This window comes from Chenopodium album, chromosome 20, assembly GCF_948465745.1.
Source record: "Chenopodium album chromosome 20, dcCheAlbu1.1, whole genome shotgun sequence".
Lineage (NCBI taxonomy): Eukaryota > Viridiplantae > Streptophyta > Magnoliopsida > Caryophyllales > Amaranthaceae > Chenopodium > Chenopodium album.
The window spans coordinates 1,531,202-1,550,548 of NC_137853.1; the positions used below are offsets into that span (position 1 = coordinate 1,531,202).

The 19,347-nt window shown below is 36.1% G+C and overlaps 4 protein-coding genes and 1 non-coding gene across 6 annotated transcripts; 2 read left to right on the forward strand and 3 right to left on the reverse strand.

Moving 5' to 3' along the window:
* Window positions 1–36: 36 nt before the first annotated feature.
* LOC145598296 (large ribosomal subunit protein uL3m-like) lies at window positions 37–5,541 on the forward strand. Its single transcript, XM_081654634.1, has 5 exons — window positions 37–539; window positions 1,168–1,377; window positions 3,435–3,539; window positions 4,853–4,966; window positions 5,128–5,541. The coding sequence occupies exons 1-5, from the start codon at window positions 222–224 to the stop codon at window positions 5,299–5,301; spliced, it is 921 nt and encodes a 306-aa protein (XP_081510760.1). The 5' UTR covers window positions 37–221; the 3' UTR covers window positions 5,302–5,541.
* A 1,045-nt stretch (window positions 5,542–6,586) lies between these two features.
* On the forward strand, window positions 6,587–9,625 carry LOC145598167 (phosphoribulokinase, chloroplastic-like). The gene is made up of 5 exons (XM_081654480.1): window positions 6,587–7,522; window positions 8,319–8,403; window positions 8,545–8,629; window positions 8,853–9,097; window positions 9,186–9,625. The coding sequence occupies exons 1-5, from the start codon at window positions 6,969–6,971 to the stop codon at window positions 9,435–9,437; spliced, it is 1,221 nt and encodes a 406-aa protein (XP_081510606.1). The 5' UTR covers window positions 6,587–6,968; the 3' UTR covers window positions 9,438–9,625.
* On the reverse strand, window positions 8,209–8,280 carry TRNAG-UCC (transfer RNA glycine (anticodon UCC)). Its single transcript has one exon. It is a non-coding gene; the product is annotated as a tRNA-Gly (tRNA).
* Window positions 9,626–9,986: 361 nt separating the features above from the next.
* LOC145598168 (uncharacterized) lies at window positions 9,987–12,155 on the reverse strand. Of its 2 annotated transcripts, none has more exons than XM_081654482.1 (2): window positions 11,844–12,155; window positions 9,987–11,004 (listed from the first exon to the last, which is right to left on the reverse strand). In XM_081654482.1, exon 2 carries the CDS (start codon window positions 10,892–10,894, stop codon window positions 10,205–10,207), a length of 690 nt encoding a protein of 229 aa, XP_081510608.1. In that variant the 5' UTR covers window positions 10,895–11,004; window positions 11,844–12,155; the 3' UTR covers window positions 9,987–10,204. The 2 variants fall into 2 exon arrangements, with proteins under 2 accessions (XP_081510608.1, XP_081510607.1); XM_081654481.1 differs by having other exon boundaries at window positions 9,987–11,013; window positions 11,844–12,154.
* Window positions 12,156–15,160: 3,005 nt separating this feature from the next.
* On the reverse strand, window positions 15,161–18,917 carry LOC145598642 (plastidal glycolate/glycerate translocator 1, chloroplastic-like). The gene is made up of 8 exons (XM_081655024.1): window positions 18,413–18,917; window positions 17,717–18,032; window positions 16,879–17,140; window positions 16,664–16,779; window positions 16,256–16,365; window positions 15,979–16,156; window positions 15,732–15,861; window positions 15,161–15,418 (listed from the first exon to the last, which is right to left on the reverse strand). The coding sequence occupies exons 1-8, from the start codon at window positions 18,707–18,709 to the stop codon at window positions 15,268–15,270; spliced, it is 1,560 nt and encodes a 519-aa protein (XP_081511150.1). The 5' UTR covers window positions 18,710–18,917; the 3' UTR covers window positions 15,161–15,267.
* Between the last annotated feature and the right edge of the window lie 430 nt (window positions 18,918–19,347).

Sequence of the window (19,347 nt, forward strand, 5' to 3'; positions counted from 1 at the left end):
TAACCCCACTTCCCAAATCACACAGCCGCAAAACCCTTCGACCCTAAAACCCTTTCCCTCAATTCTTCCTTCCTGCAATCCTCAAATCACTCGATTTTCTGCACTCATTGCTAACAATATGTCTTCATCTCAATCATAACCCCCAAATTAAAAAAACCCTAAATCACAAAACCCCCCCATTTTCTTCATCTTGTTGATTGAGGTTTTGATTAATTTTCACCATGTCTGCCGCATCTAGAGGCCTCATTTCTCGGCTGAAAACGGTGTTAATCCCACAAAGAACATTGACCCAGTTCAGAAATTTTAGCTCTGAGATTCTAACACCTCAAAATGAAGTTATTCGACCCAGAATCATTGAACCAAAACCTGGTGTTATGACCAAACAATCTAAAAGAACTGGGGCAATTGCTATTAAATGTGGGATGACTGCGCTTTGGGATAAATGGGGTGCTCGTGTTCCTATTTCTGTTCTTTGGTTTGATGATAATATTGTTTCCCAAGTTAAAACTGTTGAGAAAGAAGGTTTCTTTGCTCTACAGGTACTGTTTCATGCTTACTACATTTTTGTTAATGTTTAGATCTCATGTTTGGTAGATTTTTGGAAGTGGGTGTGTTTCATTTGTCTGTGATTGTGCGTTTATTTGACTGGGTTTAGCATTGAATATGGAAAAGATATTTTTGGTGGGTTTTTGAGGATGCTGAAATTAAGAAATTAGGATTGAAGGGCTTCATTGTTTGGGGGATGATTTGGATGTGGTGTTAGGCTGGGTGGTTGCTTAAGCTTGTCCATTTATCTGATTGAGTTCAATATTGAAGAATGAAGATTACTATTGTGTTAATAGTGTTTTCTTTCTTTCTTTTTATTCTGTTTTTGTTGTTGCTGCAATGCCAAAGTGTCTGAAGAGTTTAAAATTTAAAATTGCCAAGGTGTCTGTCTGAAGAGTTTGAATTAAAAATTGAAGGGTTTTATTGTTTGAAATGTAATTTTTTTGGGATAATTTGAAGGTTTCAGTTAATCTGGTTGCTTAAGGCTGTTAGTTTGATGTCAAATTGGATACCTAATTGCTCCCCCCTCTCTCTTTTGGTTGATTTATACGTTAGTAGGGAAACTTTTGTTGTTTGTGAAGTTAATTGTTTGAGGATCTCTTTGGATGTGGTGTTAGTTAGGTTGGTTGCTCGCATAAGAAGGAGAAACATTTGACAAAACCTGAAGTGGGCCACTTTAGAGCACAAGGGGTTCCTATGATGAGGAAGTTGAAGGAGTTTCCGGTGACAGAAGATGCACTTCTTCCTGTTGGTACATCAATTAATGTACGACATTTTGTTCCTGGACAATACGTGGATATCACTGGGATCACAAAAGGGAAGGGATTTCAGGTGAATTTCTTTATCTGATGGTGTTATATCCATGCAAAAATTTGATATATAGATGTATTATGTAAACTATCTTGAATACTACTCCATTTGAAAGTAGAGAAACTATCCTGAATTCCTAGTAAACTAGAAGAGTAGGGAAAAGGGGAAAACCAGTTGAAGGAGGTGTGCAAGGCAATGCTGCAACTTGTATGTTGAGGCATATGCGATTGATTTATCTGTGGCTCTGTGCTGCATTGATGATACTAGAACTCTGTTCATCTAGCCTCTCCACCTTGTCATACTTGTCCTTTGCATAGTTTCTTCCTCTTAATGTGAGAAAGTATTGACTGATTGCACTGTTGGCAGATTCAGTGGTGTAAATTTTCGAGTACTTTTGGCTTCTTTATCTACATTGTTCCTTCTAGGCTCCTAGCATGCGCTTGACGAAGAGCTTTCACCTTTTTCTTCCAGAAATTTTTACTTGGCCTATTTTTAGTGATGTGTGTTAGTATTTCACCATAATTAATGTTTGAGGGTCACTTGTAGGTAAATAAGTGAGATTTGGGCTTAAGTCAGGGTTCTTCAGTACAATGCACTGCTAATCTAAGAACAAACTAAAAATACTCCGTATAAGAACAAACTAAAAATATCAACCCCATGTTAGGATTAATGAAGCAAAGTAGACGCTAAGGTTATTAAATGAGATTGATTCAAGCATGCGCTTGACGAAGAGCTTTCACCTTTTTCTTCCAGAAATTTTTACTTGGCCTATTTTTAGTGATGTGTGTTAGTATTTCACCATAATTAATGTTTGAGGGTCACTTGTAGGTAAATAAGTGAGATTTGGGCTTAAGTCAGGGTTCTTCAGTACAATGCACTGCTAATCTAAGAACAAACTAAAAATACTCCGTATAAGAACAAACTAAAAATATCAACCCCATGTTAGGATTAATGAAGCAAAGTAGACGCTAAGGTTATTAAATGAGATTGATTCACAAAAAGAGTCTTGATGTTAAGCTTTAAAGAGGAGATATCTCAGTTTATCACTCAAATCTATTTATGAACATAAGCTATTGAAGTTCTTAACATAGGTACGCACTTTGTTTGTAACAAAACTTAACTCTAATGACCACTTAATCTTGGCCCTTGGTGTATGAAACTACAAATTGAAGTGATTCACTAGCGAGTTTTGACACGAAGTTACGAAGAGGAGCCACAGAGTTTCTGCTTATCTACATAAGCTAATGAAAGTTCTTTAAATAGTAGATACATATATATAAGGAGACTACATTACAATAACTAAATCCTAGTGCCCCTTCAAAAATTTGTTGTCGATCTACAAATTGGATTGCCTGGTTGTTTACAAAACAAATGGACTGTAGAATTCAATCTTAAAAATCTCGTAGGCGTCATGGACTCATGGCTGCCAGAGTGCCAGACACAAGCAGCTTGTGTTATTAATTGCAGGAGCATCAGCCTTCATAGCTGTGAGCTTGTTCAGCTCCCTCAGATCAACTTCTTCAATACTCGTCTTTTTTGTAGACTCACAGCTCATCTCTACGCCTCTGTTTAGTTGACCCTTGTAGTCTTGTATGAACAACCTAATTTTCACAAATCTTATAGTCATATGTACACTGTACGATTCTTATACCTCCGATTGTCCTCTAAATCATAACCTAGCCTTCAAATGCATCATGGACTATTCCACACCTTTATATTCTCAGTTAGACCACTAAAGAAACTAGAATATCGTTAATATTCACAATATACCCTAATAACTTCGCTGGAACCTGGATTGTCATTAAATTGAATGTAAGAGATTCTGTCTCATTTATCCGTGTGATTAGATTAAGGAAATTATCATCTTATGTTTTGCTGGTCTCTATTTGAGCTGATCTCCTGTGGGATTTAATGTATTTATCTTATCAAAACCATGCTTAGTTATAGGTTTTGCCTAGTTGTAGTATCTATATGCACATGGACACTGAAACATAGCAAGGGTTATGTCAAAGGCTGACATGTGTTAAATAGATGCCAAAATAACTCTGTTTGCTGACCAACTCACTTCATGTGTACAGGGTGTAATGAAAAGACATCATTTTCCGGGGTTGCCAGCATCACATGGTGTGTCAAAGGCCCATCGGAGTGGTGGTTCCACAGGTCAAAGGGATGCTCCTGGAAAAGTAAGTTCATGTGCAAAGTGATGACTGTTTGTCATTGTATTCTGTTGTTTCTTGTTACTGAAATTGATGTAGAATAGCATTATCTTTGCTTGCCCTTGGATAGCATTGTAGCCTGATCACATTCTTATGAACTTAATTACTGTTAAATTTTCCTCTTATCCATTGCATGTGAAATTGTCACCTCAGAAGTTTTTCTTGTAAAGTTCCAGCAGTTCTCTTTGTAAGAGGGAAAATGAGAAGAGGGGAAGGAGTTGTCATGGGCAGAAAAGGAACCCATCAAATGTACTTTAATTCCCGTCTTCATCTTTTCTATGATTTTCACTGTTTCTTTTTGAAATAGTGTTCAAAAGTCTAGCTGTAAATCATCCAATAGTTTTTTTCCTATACGAACTCTGCATTGTTGGCTACTGTTTTACACTCTTATAGAGCCAATGGAACTCATTGGTTTGCAAGATGTTTATCCTCATGTTCGTCGTAAAGTGATTCAGTAATCTTTATGTGCCTCTTTTGATGACTTAATCATCATTCTGATACTAGAGCAATTTTGTACGCTTCAGTTTATTATCTCCTTTCCTTTATTTTCCTTTAATCAAATTTATAGGAGTTAAGACTGAGCCTTTACTAGCTTTATTATGAGTAGTGAAGGGACAGATGAAGATTTTGATGCATGAATCATGTTTAGTCTACTTAAAAATCCCCATTTTTGGGGCTATTATAGTTCACTGAGTCACAGTCCGTGGGCTACCCTTGCGTTGATGCCTATTTGTGCTGTTGCATGGTTGAATTTGGGGGTAATACTATCGTTTAGGAATCTGCCACAATTCCAAATGTAGTAATAATGTATAATTAGATTTCCCAATTCTCAAGATGCCACTGCTAATATCAAGTGATGGGGGAGAGGATTAAAATTGGTTCATTTATCATAAAGGATCTTTTTGTGACACTATGCCACGTCCTTAATCATATGTGATAACTGACCTCGGATAGAGGGATTATATCTGCTGGCACCTTGAGATTTGAACTATTCTATCTTTCTGTTAGCTTTGGTATAGCATGGTAGTAACACCTCTGATGTCTCTCTACAGCATTATGACTGCCGAATGAGATCGTGCTTTTGTTGTTTCAGAATCTGTTGGATTTTATCATGGTTTAAAATAGCTTGTAGATTTTATGTACCTTTTTTTTTAATTTTTTTTTTTTTTTTTTTTTTTTTTTTTTTTTTTTTTTTTTTTTTTTTTTTTTTTATGTTATGCTTCAATATTAGTTATTACGTGATTGAATGTAGATTGATTGTATGCTTTGTCTCCTGGTAGGTTTTCAAAGGCAGAAAGATGGCTGGGCGCATGGGTGGTAAACAGCGGACAGTGAAAAACGTTTGGGTTTATAAAATAGACCCCAAGAGGAACTTAATGTGGGTTAGAGGCCAAGTATGTACCTCTTAACTATCTGCTTTCTCTTTTGACACTTTTAAACAGCCATTTTGCTGCGTACATTATTATTCGAACTCTTAACAAACTTGGAAATATCCAGAACTCTAATTTTCTTTTCTATGAGTTGGCTATGCTTAACTTGTTGGCTATGCTTGTAGGTCCCTGGTGCTGAAGGAAACTTTGTGTTTGTAAAAGATGCCTTTTATGAGAAACCTGATGTCTCAACACTTCCTTTCCCGACTTACTTTTCACCAGAAGATGAAGATGAAGATTCATTAGAGCCTATCACTGTGGATTTAGGAGAATTAGATCCATTTATGGCAGCTGATTAATTGACGTGCTAATTCATAGTATGTGTAGAACTCTGGTCTTTTTATGTCCGGGAAATGCCTGGGAGTTGTTTTTTCTTGAATATAGAGGAATATGGTCAAGTATGTTTCGAGGTTGGGTTGTGTTTGTTTTGATTTGGTTCTGGAGCTAGTGCTCCAAATATTACGGTGTAGCCCCATATTTATTTGGCAGAGTTCCAAGACCAGAATTTTGATTAGAGTAAACTATATTTTTGTGTAAAATTTGTTTAAATAAATGGCTTGAACTACTGAATGTTGAAGATTGTAACTCAGCTTTTAGAGTTTTGATGCCTAATTTGTCTCCTTGCAGGAGGAAAAAAAAAAAACCAAGCCTTTTATATTGCTTTGATTAAATTTAGCAGTACCGTTTTAAACCAAATTTGATATATATGAGGTGAAGATCAGTATGTCTTATTTCAAACAAATAGTTCAAATAAGGTTAGACGAAATAAGCTCAAAATTCTTGTATACACCGTTATTAATTGCTCATGTGATGATTAAATGAGCAATCATCAAAATGTGCAAAAAAGTTTCCTTTGGCACACCTCGGACCGTATATAAGAATCCTTCTCTTACAAATGAATTTAGTAATCACAAGTTTAATAATTCTCAATTAATAAGTTTTAATAAGGTTTAATGAGTTTTAATAAGTGAAAATCAAGCAAATTGGAATCTCCTTGGAGAATGTCATATAGCAGATTAGCAGTAAGTCCTTCAGTTACTCTTAACATACTACTAGTTCTTTGTATATGAAGTACATGATAATCATATACACCAGTTTGTTGTATGAAGTATTATTTATTTACTCCATATATGCTTATCCGAATTTTTAAGTTATTAACTCAATTAAAAAGCAAGTACAAAGTATACTCTAAACAAATAAAGCATATTCTCTATAAATACAATGATAATATAGAATTATCACCATCATATCCTTCAAAAACCATGAAATTTATTACCCTAAAACAAATGAAATACTTAAGAAAGTATGTGTAAGTCCAAAAACTTGAAATGAATGACATAGAATTAACACTTCTTCCACTCCACACCCTTAAACCCTCATCTTCAACCAGCCAATTTCTAAATGCCACGTGGCAATGCAAATATCCAAACTGCATTAGATTACCTCCATGCAACCTTTGTCCATCACATACACCTACAGAGCCTCATCAACAAGATCTCACCCTTTTTTTTATATCTTCAAAAACAAAAGAAAAATACAATATACCAAAATAGAAACTCAGTAAAAAGACTATTACATCCTCGTTCACAAAACTTAATATCACTCGATATCCCCTCATTAAACCTCTGTTCGACCTTTCAGCAACTACCACATTTCATCGAAACAAGGGACAATATTGGAAATTCGATAATAAAAATCACAATTTTTTTCCTACCAATCATCAAAAATTGCATAACTTTCTTTCATTTGTCAAAAATCATCAATCCTTTTATTTCCATTATCCAAAATTCTGGTCCAAATTCAATTCTTTTTCCACCAAAAGAAAAAACACCCATTTGAAGGCATAACTTCCTCAATCCAATTAATCAAAAATCTCAAACACCCATTTCATCTTTCTACCACATACATACATTCCCTCCTTCTCTCTCTTAATTTTTTTAGAGAGAGAAAAAAAAACTCTCAAAAAATGGCAGTGTGCACAGTATACACAATCCCTACAACAACCCACTTAGGAGGATCATTCAACCAAAACAAACAAGTATTCTTCAACTACAAAAGATCATCATCATTTCCATCATCCAATAACATATTGACAAGTGTTAGTAGACCTTATGTGATAACATGCTCAGCAGGTGACTCACAGACAATTGTGATTGGTCTAGCAGCAGACTCAGGGTGTGGTAAGAGTACTTTCATGAGAAGATTAACAAGTGTGTTTGGTGGAGCAGCAGAACCCCCAAAAGGAGGAAACCCTGATTCCAACACCTTAATAAGTGACACAACTACTGTTATTTGTTTGGATGATTTTCATTCACTTGATAGAACTGGTAGAAAAGAGAAAGGTGTTACTGCTTTAGACCCTAGAGCTAATGACTTTGATCTTATGTATGAACAAGTTAAGGCTTTGAAAGAGGGTAAACCTGTTGATAAGCCTATTTATAATCATGTTAGTGGTTTGTTGGACCCTCCTGAGCTCATTCAACCTCCTAAGATCTTGGTCATTGAAGGGTTACACCCCATGTAAGTATTCATTCATTCATTCATTCGTCTTTCCCATTACACCCCTTCTTTCTAATTCGATCACTTGTTATAACTTATAAGCTCATGCATTGCACGGACTTACATTAATATTGTTTTACTAGAGATTAAGTAGTTTAATTTGCTAATTCTTACTTGTTATGTTTTTGTTGTGAGTATGTTAATGAGTAAACAAGGGCTATAACATACAATATCAATTTATTTTTCTAATTAATATCGCGTAGATTTTTTTTGTTCGAGTATTAATACCTACTTTTGTAGCTGCCTTTATCCTTTTTGAATTAAAACAAAGTATTTAGTTGTGGTTTTTAATTAATTATGCATACATACATTTGAGAAAGGGATCATATGGACAATATGGTTGGCTGATGTATTCCTAAATGTTGATAAGGAGATAAAATCCTAATAACGGTTGGTTGAGCTTAAGCTACTGTCTTTATCACACTCTTTATTTATTTTTTTATATTTTTTTTTGAAAAAAAATAAATAAATCATGCGGGTCCATATATGATTTGAACGGTATGTTTGCAAATTCTTTGTGGTTTTGCCATATACTAGGAGGAAGATAATGTCATGTACTAGCATTTGCAACGATTTGACATATGTAACGGAGGTAGTAGATTAATTGAATAAATAAAAGAACAAGTTTGGGGAAATTGAAAAAAAAATGCGTTTGCCGGGAGTCGAACCCGGGTCTATTGCTTGGAAGGCAATTATCCTAACCGTTGGACTACAAACGCCTGTGATGCTAATATTTCCTTATAAAATTTATATGAAGGTATGATGCACGTGTGAGGGAATTGTTGGACTTCAGTATCTACTTGGATATTAGCAATGAAGTCAAATTTGCATGGAAAATTCAGGTAAAAAAGAAATTGGAGATTTCAATTATATTATGATCTTATATTCATATGTCAATTATTTTGTATAGAGTATTATGTTTTGTTTTTTTTTTTTTTTTTTTTATTACAAACTAATTGATTGTAAATAATGCATTATATTAGAGGGATATGAAAGAAAGAGGACACAGTCTTGAAAGCATCAAAGCCAGTATTGAAGCCAGAAAGCCAGATTTTGATGCTTACATTGGTAACTTACTATACAATCTTCCTCATTTGACTAATTTCGCGTATTATGTTACTCCCTTTGTTCTAAGACAAGATACTTGTCACTTATACTCGTAATTACTTCTTTTGAAGGGATTGGTAACTCTTAGAGTCGATCAAACATTTTTCAAAATTTTATTTCTGTCCCACTAGTAATGTTTCGCGCTTGAAAGGATTAAACTGATGATGTGCTATTATGAGTGCAGATCCACAAAAACAGTATGCTGATGTGGTGATTGAAGTATTACCAACCCAACTCATTCCTGATGATGATGAAGGCAAAGTCCTGAGAGTTAAGATGATTCAAAAGGAAGGAGTCAAGTACTTCAACCCAGTTTACTTGTTTGATGAAGGATCTACTATTTCCTGGATTCCCTGTGGTAGGAAACTAACATGTTCTTACCCTGGCATCAAGTTTTCCTACGGCCCCGACACCTTCTATGACAATGAGGTATCAACCTCTTCAATCCATATTATAGCCTTATTGGTAATGGTTTGTGGCATATCATGAGTTCATGACATTCTGTATGATTTTGTAGGTGACTGTGGTAGAGATGGATGGGCAGTTTGACAGATTAGACGAACTAATCTACGTCGAGAGTCATTTGAGCAACCTATCAACCAAGTTCTATGGTGAAGTCACCCAACAAATGTTGAAGCACCAAGATTTCCCCGGAAGCAACAATGGAACTGGTTTCTTCCAAACTATCATTGGATTGAAGATCAGAGACCTGTTCGAGCAGATCATTGCCAACAGGTCTGCAGCTCCCGCAGCAGCTGCTAAGGCCTGAAAAGCTTGAGTTTACAGATGATAATATATGAATATGCCACTCTGAATCTCAAATTTTTCCTCCTCTCTTCATTTGTAATTTCCACTACCTATTCTTCTTGTATAAGTTGTTTTTGTAGAGTACTCTGATATTCTGCTGTTAATAGACATCAATTAAAGCAAGATATGATAAATGCAGTTCAAGAGAATTCATAGCATCAAACATACTTCACACGCTTCTTTTCTTGTCTGTCAATCACATCGTATAGCTTCCATCGGAAAAACCTTCTTGTAAAATTTTCTTGATTTATAAAAGATTTCATTGCAGTTTAAGAGTTGAACAATATAAAAAATTAGGATTAAACTCCTAGGTTGTGTAAATATTTTAATTCAGATTTCAGTTCCATATTTGAATAAGAACAGACTTTATATCATGTATCAAGAATTCCTGGTCATCAACGCTCCACCTTTGAATTATACTTTTTAACCAACATAGAAGATGCAAAGAGAAACCATTAAAATTAATGGTCATCTATTTCCTTCAAGAACAAAGACGGGAAATTGAGAAAAATTTAGAGCAACAAACCAATTTCGGACTTAATAAAGGAATCATAAATATTTCCATATACTACAGAGCTTAAACAAGTTTGAAAATCTACATACCCGAATCTAAAACCTTGAACTGCTTAGATATAGACATTAAGATTTTATGCCTACTTGGAAAATGATGCAGATACTGTAAAGGAGAAACAGCAAACAGAAGCATCTTCATAGAGAAACTAGGCCATTTCACTTAATCGTCACAAATTTGTTGGTACCATGCTTAGCCCAATGATCCTTGAGGTCAATCGGAAGAGTCAGGTCATAGCCCTCAGCAGCAAGTCTTTGAAAAAGTTTATCATAAGCCCCATGGCTCATTTTCCTTCCAGCAGTGCGTGAACCAGGCCTTGTGGCACTCATAGGAAGTGGATACTCTGATATGTTAGTTGTGCAACAAGATGATTGCCACCCCCCTGAACCCCATCGGTAGCACTGCCGAGCAGCACCTGTACAAGAGCAAACTGGTGCTGGGATTCCAGAAGCATCTGTAGTTGACTCATTGCTACGGGAATTCAGGTTTTTCCTCTCACGCTTTGCTGCTGAAGAACCACTTTTACCCTTTGCCTTTTTAATTTTCGGTTTAGGTTCCTTTGGTGCAGCATCATCAGAGGTTTTCTTTGATGTCTTTGGCTTCTTAGTAGGCTTAGAGGGCTGAGGCTCGTCATCCACAACAATATTGGCTGCCTCATTTATAGGCATGCATCGAATGGGCATAGCTGACATTGCTCCTTCCGGGTTGTGTTGAGTTCCTTGGAATGGGTTGAATCCATTTCTTGTCGCGGCTAGATAATTTCCTGGGTGAAACCATGAAAAGTGTGGGACAGATCTGCTTCTGTTTCCTTCAGGTATAATAGGGTAGTTTGAGCGAAATGTCCCCATCTTCAATCTAACAAACCACTACTTAACAAGAGGAAACAGCTAAATCCGAAACTTAAGGTATGCTGAAAGCGGAGTTCTACACGTCAATCATCGATGTTTCAGGCAGGAAACTATAGCACCTAGCAACAGGGCAAACAAAAGGCAAACAAAGTTCAACCTTATTTTCAGAAATGAAACACAATTGATCAACTGTACAGCTATGAAACAATCAGGAAGCTACACAAACCATTCTACCCATTTTAAATAACTTATCTCAGGAAAACCCTTGAAAGAAGGATTTCAATGGGAGATTCATATCAAGTTGGTTGATAACAGTCTAGAAGACAGAAACCGATCGCGCAAGTACACCTCCAACTACAACTATATTCACCCTTCATAGATACATACCAACATTTCAAGCAGCAATGAACTCTAATATTCTCTATACAGCCTAATTACTCCCTCCGTACCACTAAGATTGCTGCATATACTAAAATGGATGTCAAAGATAATAGAATTCCTAAAGGAATAAACAACTCATAAAGCCAAGTTAATTAAAAAAAGTCAACACACACCCATATCCTAAACAATACAAAGAATCATTCATGTTCATAGCAACAAACAAATAAGAAACCTAACTGAACCAAATTGTACTAACTGAAAAGGGGAAGTACACATGCAATGAACAATTTTCAAACAACCCTTTAAACTTACAAATACATATTAGAAATCCCACAAAATAAAATCCACAAAAGCAGCAACTTTTCCTAAAAAACCACTTAATCAAAACATATGAAAGAACCCAAAATCATAGAAATGGAAACAGCAAATTGCCACATTTTAAGCATAAATTCAAAGGAAACAACTCAAAACAAATCAGAAAAACTACAAAACCAAGGTACCCAGACCCAAAATTTGAATTTTAAAAAATAAAAAATCGGAAAAAAGATGAAGGGATTATGAAAGTTACCCAAATCCAGTTATCCAGAAGTTGAAATTGAAGGTTGTAAGCTCAAAAGCTGTGAACTTTACAAGCTGATTTCTGTGCAAAAATGGTAGAAAAGAAGCAGAATATGCATGAATTTGTGAAAAAAATAGGGAGATGTTAGGCTTAACTCGGGAAATGAACGAATCTAAGAGCAAAAGAGTAAACAATTTAGGGGAAGAAGGGAGACGAGACGAGAGTAGTGGGTGTCGCTGCTGCCTGACATCTTTTGACGGATTTATGGACCCACTTTCAACAAATTTGTTTTTTCGTTGATTTGGGTGATTTTGTAAAATTACGTTCCCTTTATATATTTTAATTTTAATTTCTAAATTTAAGTGAGACGGTCTGAACAAACGTTTTTAGTCAATAAGTTATCTTTGACTTTGAGCTTTCTTAGAAAAAAAATGTCATTTTTTCATTTCAAAAAACATACTCCGTAATGAAAAACTACCTACTCCCTTAGGCAGTTAGGCTTCGATTCCTTCTATCATCTATGCTCATTGGATTTTGATGAGAAAGAAGCAACTTAAGTTATTGAGAGTTAGGGCCTGTTCACATTTACTTAATTTCAGTTCAGTTCAGTTCAGCTCCAATCAGTTCAGTTCAGTTCAGTTTAGTTCAGTTCAGTTCAGTTCAGTTCAATTCAGTTCAGTTCAGCTCTTAATTTCCCTCTCACATAAAATATTCATTTCAGTTCAATTCAATTCCAATCTAATCAGTTCAGCTTCAATCAGTTCAGTTCAATTCAGTTCAGCTCAGTTCAGTAAATATGAACAGGCCCTTAGAGTACACTAAATATTCCCAAATTAAACAAAAAATATGTTGTTTGAGAAGGGTAAATGATAATAAAAAAAAATTGAAATCATGCAGTAGGAAATTTAATTAGTGAAAAATTGCATAAAAAAAATGAAAGAACGGTGAAAATTTTGACACACTCACCAAAATTTGAGGTAATTAACTTACAAGATTTCAATTGAGAATAATCTTCCTAATTGAAGGCTATAATCCACGCTTTTTGAGGAAATTTTGAGGTTTTGAGGCCCTATGGCGAAAAGCCTTGAGACCCTAAGGGATACATATCGGGGGTCATATAATGCCGTTTGAAACCACATATGATAATTATATGTTGTCATAAGCATCCGTGGTAGGCTTGAGTTTACGAAATCACTACAATTTGTGAATGGATAAAATGACTGTTTAAGGGCATATTTGATGGTTCTACCGATCCAATTCGACTCCTGATTGGTATTAGGGATCATGGTTAACATCTCAATAAATTTTATTTCCGGACGAAAAAAGGTTAAAAAATTACAAAATTGAAGGCTATAATCCACGTTTTTTGGGGAAATTTTGAGATTTCGGGGCCCAGTGGCGAAAAGTCTTTAAACCCTAAGGTATACATCTTGGGGTTATATAATGCCATTTGAAACCATATATGATCATTATATGCTGTCATAAACGTCCATGGTAGGCTTGAGTTTACAAAATCAGTGCAAGTTGCGAACGAATAATATAAAATGACCGTTTAAGGGCATATTGGTTGGTTCTACCAATCCAATTGGACTTTTGGAGGGTATTAGGGACCATGGTAAACATCTCAGCAACTTTTTATTTCCGGGCAAAAAAAGGTCGAAAAATTACAAAATAAAGGCTATAATCCACGCTTTTTGAGGAAATAGTGAGGTTTTAGGGGCTCGGTGCGTGGCAAAAAGTGTTGAGACCCTAGGGAATATATCTCAGTGTCATATAATGACGTTTGAAATCATATATGATCATTATATGTTGTCATAAACATACATGGTAGGCTTGCGTTTACGAAATCACTACAAGTTGTGAACTGGTAAAATGACCGTTTAAGGGCATATTGGACGGTTCCACCGACCCAATTTGACTCCTAGAGGATATTAAGAACCATGGTAAACATCTAAGCAATTTGTATTTACGGGCAAAATAGGTTAAAACATTACAAAATTGAAGGCTATAATCTACGTTTTTTGAGGAAATTTTGAGGTTTAGGGGCCTCATGGCGAAAAGTTTTGAGACCCTTAGGGATACATCTCGGGGTCATATAATGTCGTTTGAAACCATATATGATCATTATATGTTGTCATAAATGTCCGTGAAAGGCTTGAGTTTACAAAACCGGTGCAAGTTGCGAACGGGTAAAATGACCGTTTAAGGGCATATTGGATGGTTCCATCGAACCAATTGGACTTCCGATTAGTGACCATGGTCATACATCTCGGCAATTTTATTTCTGGGCGAAAAATGGTCAAAAAATTACAAAATTAAAGGCTAAAATCCACGCTTTTTAATGAACTTTTGAGGTTTTGGAGCCCGGTGGCGAAAAGTGGCAAAATTGAAGGCTGTAAACCACCTCATTGTTCGAGTACAGGCTGGGTTCAGATCATTGTCGGTTAAGGTCGAGTCTTTAGGTCGGGTCTGTTTTTGACAGCGTTAGGGTCTCAACAGTTTTCGCCACCGGGCATGAAACCTCAAAGTTTTCTCAAAAACTATGGATTATATAGCCTTCAATTTTGTAATTTTTTTGACCTTTTTTCGCCCGAAAATAAAAATAACTGAGGTGTTTACCATGGTCCTTAATTTCTCCGAGAGTTTAATTGGGTGTGAGGAATCATCCAATTTGCCTTTAAATGGTCATTTTACCCGTTTTCGTACATGCCTCTTGTGTTGGCTATAAGCTCTCACGGGGCCTTTACGTTGCCAGATAATGGTCATATATGGGTCCACACAATGTTATATGATCCTGGGATTCATCCCGTAGTGTTCCATGAAATGCCAACACCAGCTCCCGACACCTCCTAAATTGCTCTGATTTCGTGTATTATACTTCACCCCATCATGTTATGGCTGCTATGCATAGTGTCTTCGTTTGTCGATCCACTCAGACAGTCCCCTAACTATAACGTCTAAAAGTATTGGGCGTCTAAACCATAAATCAGGTAAAGCTAAAAGGTTGCTTGAGTTCCTCATCTCTCTGATTACATCCAATCAGATATATAGTTGTACAGAACGACGAACTACAGCATCAAAGGGCAGCATAGATGGGTTTAAAACAAGTTCACATCTCAGTATCTCACCACCAATGCTTTATTGATGCTAATGAGAGTTACTTTATACCATGCATTCAGCGAATGTTTACGTTCTCCCTGTAATTTCGTCGCCTGGTTGTGAAGGAGTCTATCAGAGATGGTCTTCGATGAACATTTGAGGACAGTATAAAATAGACCATGTGCGAAAAAGAGGTTGAACCTTTAATTATCTACAAAGAAAAAGAATACTTTGCCACAACGAATCATTATGTACAATGCGTCAATGTACATAGGAAGTTTATGTTACTTCGTAATATCTGGAAAAAATTTACAGCAAATGAACCACGAAAAAATCAACCAACCACAGCAAGCAGACTTTGGCGGACAGCAGGGATTGAGCATAGAAGGGAGCCAAAGATTCCAGTGAGTGCATACGCAATTGCACAGAATGGGAGTGCCTCTGGTTCCTTAGCTGACAAAGCTGCTGTTCCTAATCCATGAGCACTATATCGAACGCCAAAATGTAGTTTTAGAATTAGTAAAATGAGCAAAAGCAAAACTGGACCACTGAAATCAATGTATCTCGGCCATGTAAAGGCCTTGAACCAGACATATTAAGAAGTTTGTTAATTTCATTCATATGTATTGGTAAAGTAACATTTATGTAATGATATTGCAGGCTTCAGTTATATTGATATTGTGAAACAACATTTGATAATGCATAAGCTTAGTTACAATTTGGACCAAAACAATTTAGTAAAAATTAGTAAGAATGACTAATGTTTGGAACAAAGGAAGTTTTGTATAAGTTTCTCACCTAGATGCTGTAGCTATTCCTCGAGCTATGGGATCGCGGAATTGTAGCTTATCGAGTACAAATTGCACAAAGTTGGCCCCAACAAGACCAGTTAGCACCACCACAGCAGCAGTCAGGGACGAATTTGTACCTATATAAGCGGAGGTTTATCAAGTTTTCCACTTCCAGCACCAGTTATTGGAACAAAAAAAACTAGTTCCTATTTCACTATTTGTCAAGCTTACTGTACAATGCATAGAGCTTTTACCTTCAAATAAAGAGACAATGCTGAGGGCCAAAGCAACAGTGATACACCGTGGTAAAATCGAGATAGTCAAAGATCGTTCAAGCCCAACAAGGCGCCCTACAAGAGCAGTTGAATACAAAGAGAACAGTGTTGCGACAATGATAGAAGTGAAGATCTCTGCTGCATGCCTCTTCACGAGCTGAGAAGTATTGAATACCAGAGATCACAGGTCAAGAGATTAAGACAATAATTTTAGCAGCAATGATAAAACTGGTGGGAGAGAATTTCATATCATTACCTTTCTCTGTTTGAACATCGAAAAGGCAAAGGAAATGATAACAGATCCCAAGAATCCCATCAAAATGTCACCAGCTCCAGGGTTTGTTGACACCTTGGTTAAATAATATCCTTCACAGACACCAAAGTCATAGTGTATTAGCATTAGCCTAGGAAGAGATAATCAAAGCCTATCCCACTTATATCAATTAGATTTCCTTGTACTCTAAACCTCATGTACGTAAAAGAGGCTTCAAAGGGAAGAAGTGATGAAACCAAGAAGACCCTAGATAGAAAAAAATTACAAAAGAAACACACATTGAGTCACCGTTACAAAGATACACTCCAATTTCAGGATTTTAATTTCACCTGGCATGACTAAGCCAAAGCATTAAATTACTATAGACTCTGAGCAAAGTTGGTTGCAAACCTAAAACAGGATCCATTCCAGATTTTGAGATATACCCAAAGGCATAGGCTGCCAAATCTGCTGAAAGTGCACAACAGATAATTGGATGAAATAGCATCTTCAAGGCAGAAGGTAACCTAAATGCAAAAGAAAAGAAGGATAAGTTTTTACCAAATTAACAATGTTCTTGTCATCCATCAGTCAGAGAATTCAGAGCGGTGAAAGCAAAAGCATACCCAGTGCCAATCATGTAGCCTAGTACTGTCGCTGAAAGCAAGAAAGGAAGGCAGGTGCGAGCAGCAGTTCCTAGTATAGTTGGGTATAGGTATGCGCCAGCAAATGATGCAATGAAAATGCCACTCCAAGCCCACACTTCAGTAGCAGAAAAGGGAGGTGGTTTTGACATAGGCTCAGCAGGTATCATTTCTGTCTTGACAAGGTTCCTCACAGCTATAGCTGTATATGCAGCAACACATAGTGAAGCTAGCCATCCGCCAGCTACAATGAACACATGATACGAATACAGACATCAATCAGTGCTTGAACCATTATAATAAGAGATGAGAGTCATAGCCCATAGGCCTACATGCTAAAGGAAACAAATAATATCTTGTATATATGTAGTGAAAAAGACATGCCACACAAATTAAATAAAATTAATTATATGATAAGGTGGTTAGTAGTGATAGAATTGGGGGTGAATTCACTTAGCACATAGCACTTGAAAAGCCATGTTAAAATTTTCAAACTGCCTCTATTTGTAGCTGATGGCACTTGGTTGTGCACTAGTTTCTAAGTCCATAATGTAAGAACCTATATATTGCAGTTGACATGATCTTTTATACCTATTTATTCTGGTGAAATAGACTATCTTTAACAAGTTTTCCTACCCCTGCGGCCTGTGATACCAAACTTCAACAGCACAAGATGACAGCATTGTTGAAGCTTGATGTACTGAACATACAACCAATGGGCAATAGAAAAGTATGAAAGGATTAAGATAGTTTTAAACATGAATTACATCAAAATGGAGCAATCAAAGCATGAAATATAAGGGGGCAATAAGTCGAGTACCTAGAATGCCAACAATCTTCAATCCAGAAGCCGCGGGTATATCTCTAACAGCAAGAGGCAAGATTACAAGTGAAGGAACATAAAACAACGGAAGCCATCTTTGAATGAACAAAAGGGCTGGCTCAAAAAAGTTCACCAAACCCGCTGCAGCAGCCGGAACTATAGCATCAAGGATCGTTAGAACTGAAAATGTACAAAACATTCCAAATAATGCACTTGGGAATTGAATTGATGCAGCTACAAAAGCCTGCTTCAGCAACTTATCCATTGCCAATATCAATCCCAGTGAAACAACCAAATGCAGAACACCCACCACCTGATTATATCAATGAACACCAAATTACCATCATTTTCTAAGCTAGTAACCCATTTTAACAACAACCCGCCAAAAACTAACATTCAATCAGCATATAAATTGTACTTAGCACCTAATTACATCAACAAAATACATAATGGCAATCAAAATTTGGGCTTTTGCAATAACCCACCTCAATTTCAACCAAAACAATCTCAAATAATATGTATAGCAGATCAATAGTTCTTGCTCGTATATACTTACTTATATACAATGGGTGTATTGTAAACAACACGACAATTATGAATACATTGGTAAACAATAATCCACACAATAATTAACATTGTGACAATGCAACCATGACATTATAAATACATTGATAAAAGAAAGTTGATACTCACAGTTTGAAAGATTGATGAAGTAACACCATCTTTAGAGCTAGAACCAAGTGATTTTACCAAAATTGATCGATTTGAATGGGTTTTATGAGGACCCAGTTGGAAAGATCGATACCCAGAACCAACAAATTTCATGGGTACCCCTGATTTTTCATTATTTGATTGACATTTAATGGGATTAACACCAACATTAAAGGGAATCTGGGATTTTCCCCTAACTAATTTTGAGTTGATCATTTTGCGATTAGTTAAAGGGGTAAATGATAGATTAGTTGTTGCAACTGCCATGGCAGTAGCCATGGTAGTATAGGATGATAGTATTGAGAGAGTTAGTTTGAGGGTAACGAAATTTGTGATTTTGGTGGGGTTTTTGTGGCATATTTTTTGGTTAAAATTCCCAAATAATTTAGTTTTGTGGGGGCCTTTAAACTGTTTGTATGGATACAAAATGGCCGTTCTTATCAAAGAGCTAAGAAGGGATGATCTCCCGGAGAAATTTCATAGTGTGGTTTTTGATTAGTTGAATGTGTGAATGATGAGCATTCAAGAGGTTATCTCACTTGTTTTATCTTGGATTATAGGGCAAGGGTCCTCTACTGTCCCTCTCGGCATTAATAAAATGTGCTCCGATTAAATAAGTCGATTAAGGCTAAACTTTACTTGTGTCATTGCGTGAGCAACTATTAGGGGGTTGGAGACCTGATCAGAGCCAAATTCTAATGATCTAGCCTATTTTCATCATAAACTCACTATTGATAAACCTCACATAGTCACATTAAGTAATTAAGGTAGCGTTTACTACACTTTATTTTCTTTAATCTCTTATTAGTTCTTTTCCACCCTTATACGAAGTATTATCTTATCTTTATCAAAACTTATCTTATCTAAACTTATTAACCTTTATACTATTACATTTTCAAACTTGTTAATGTTTATGA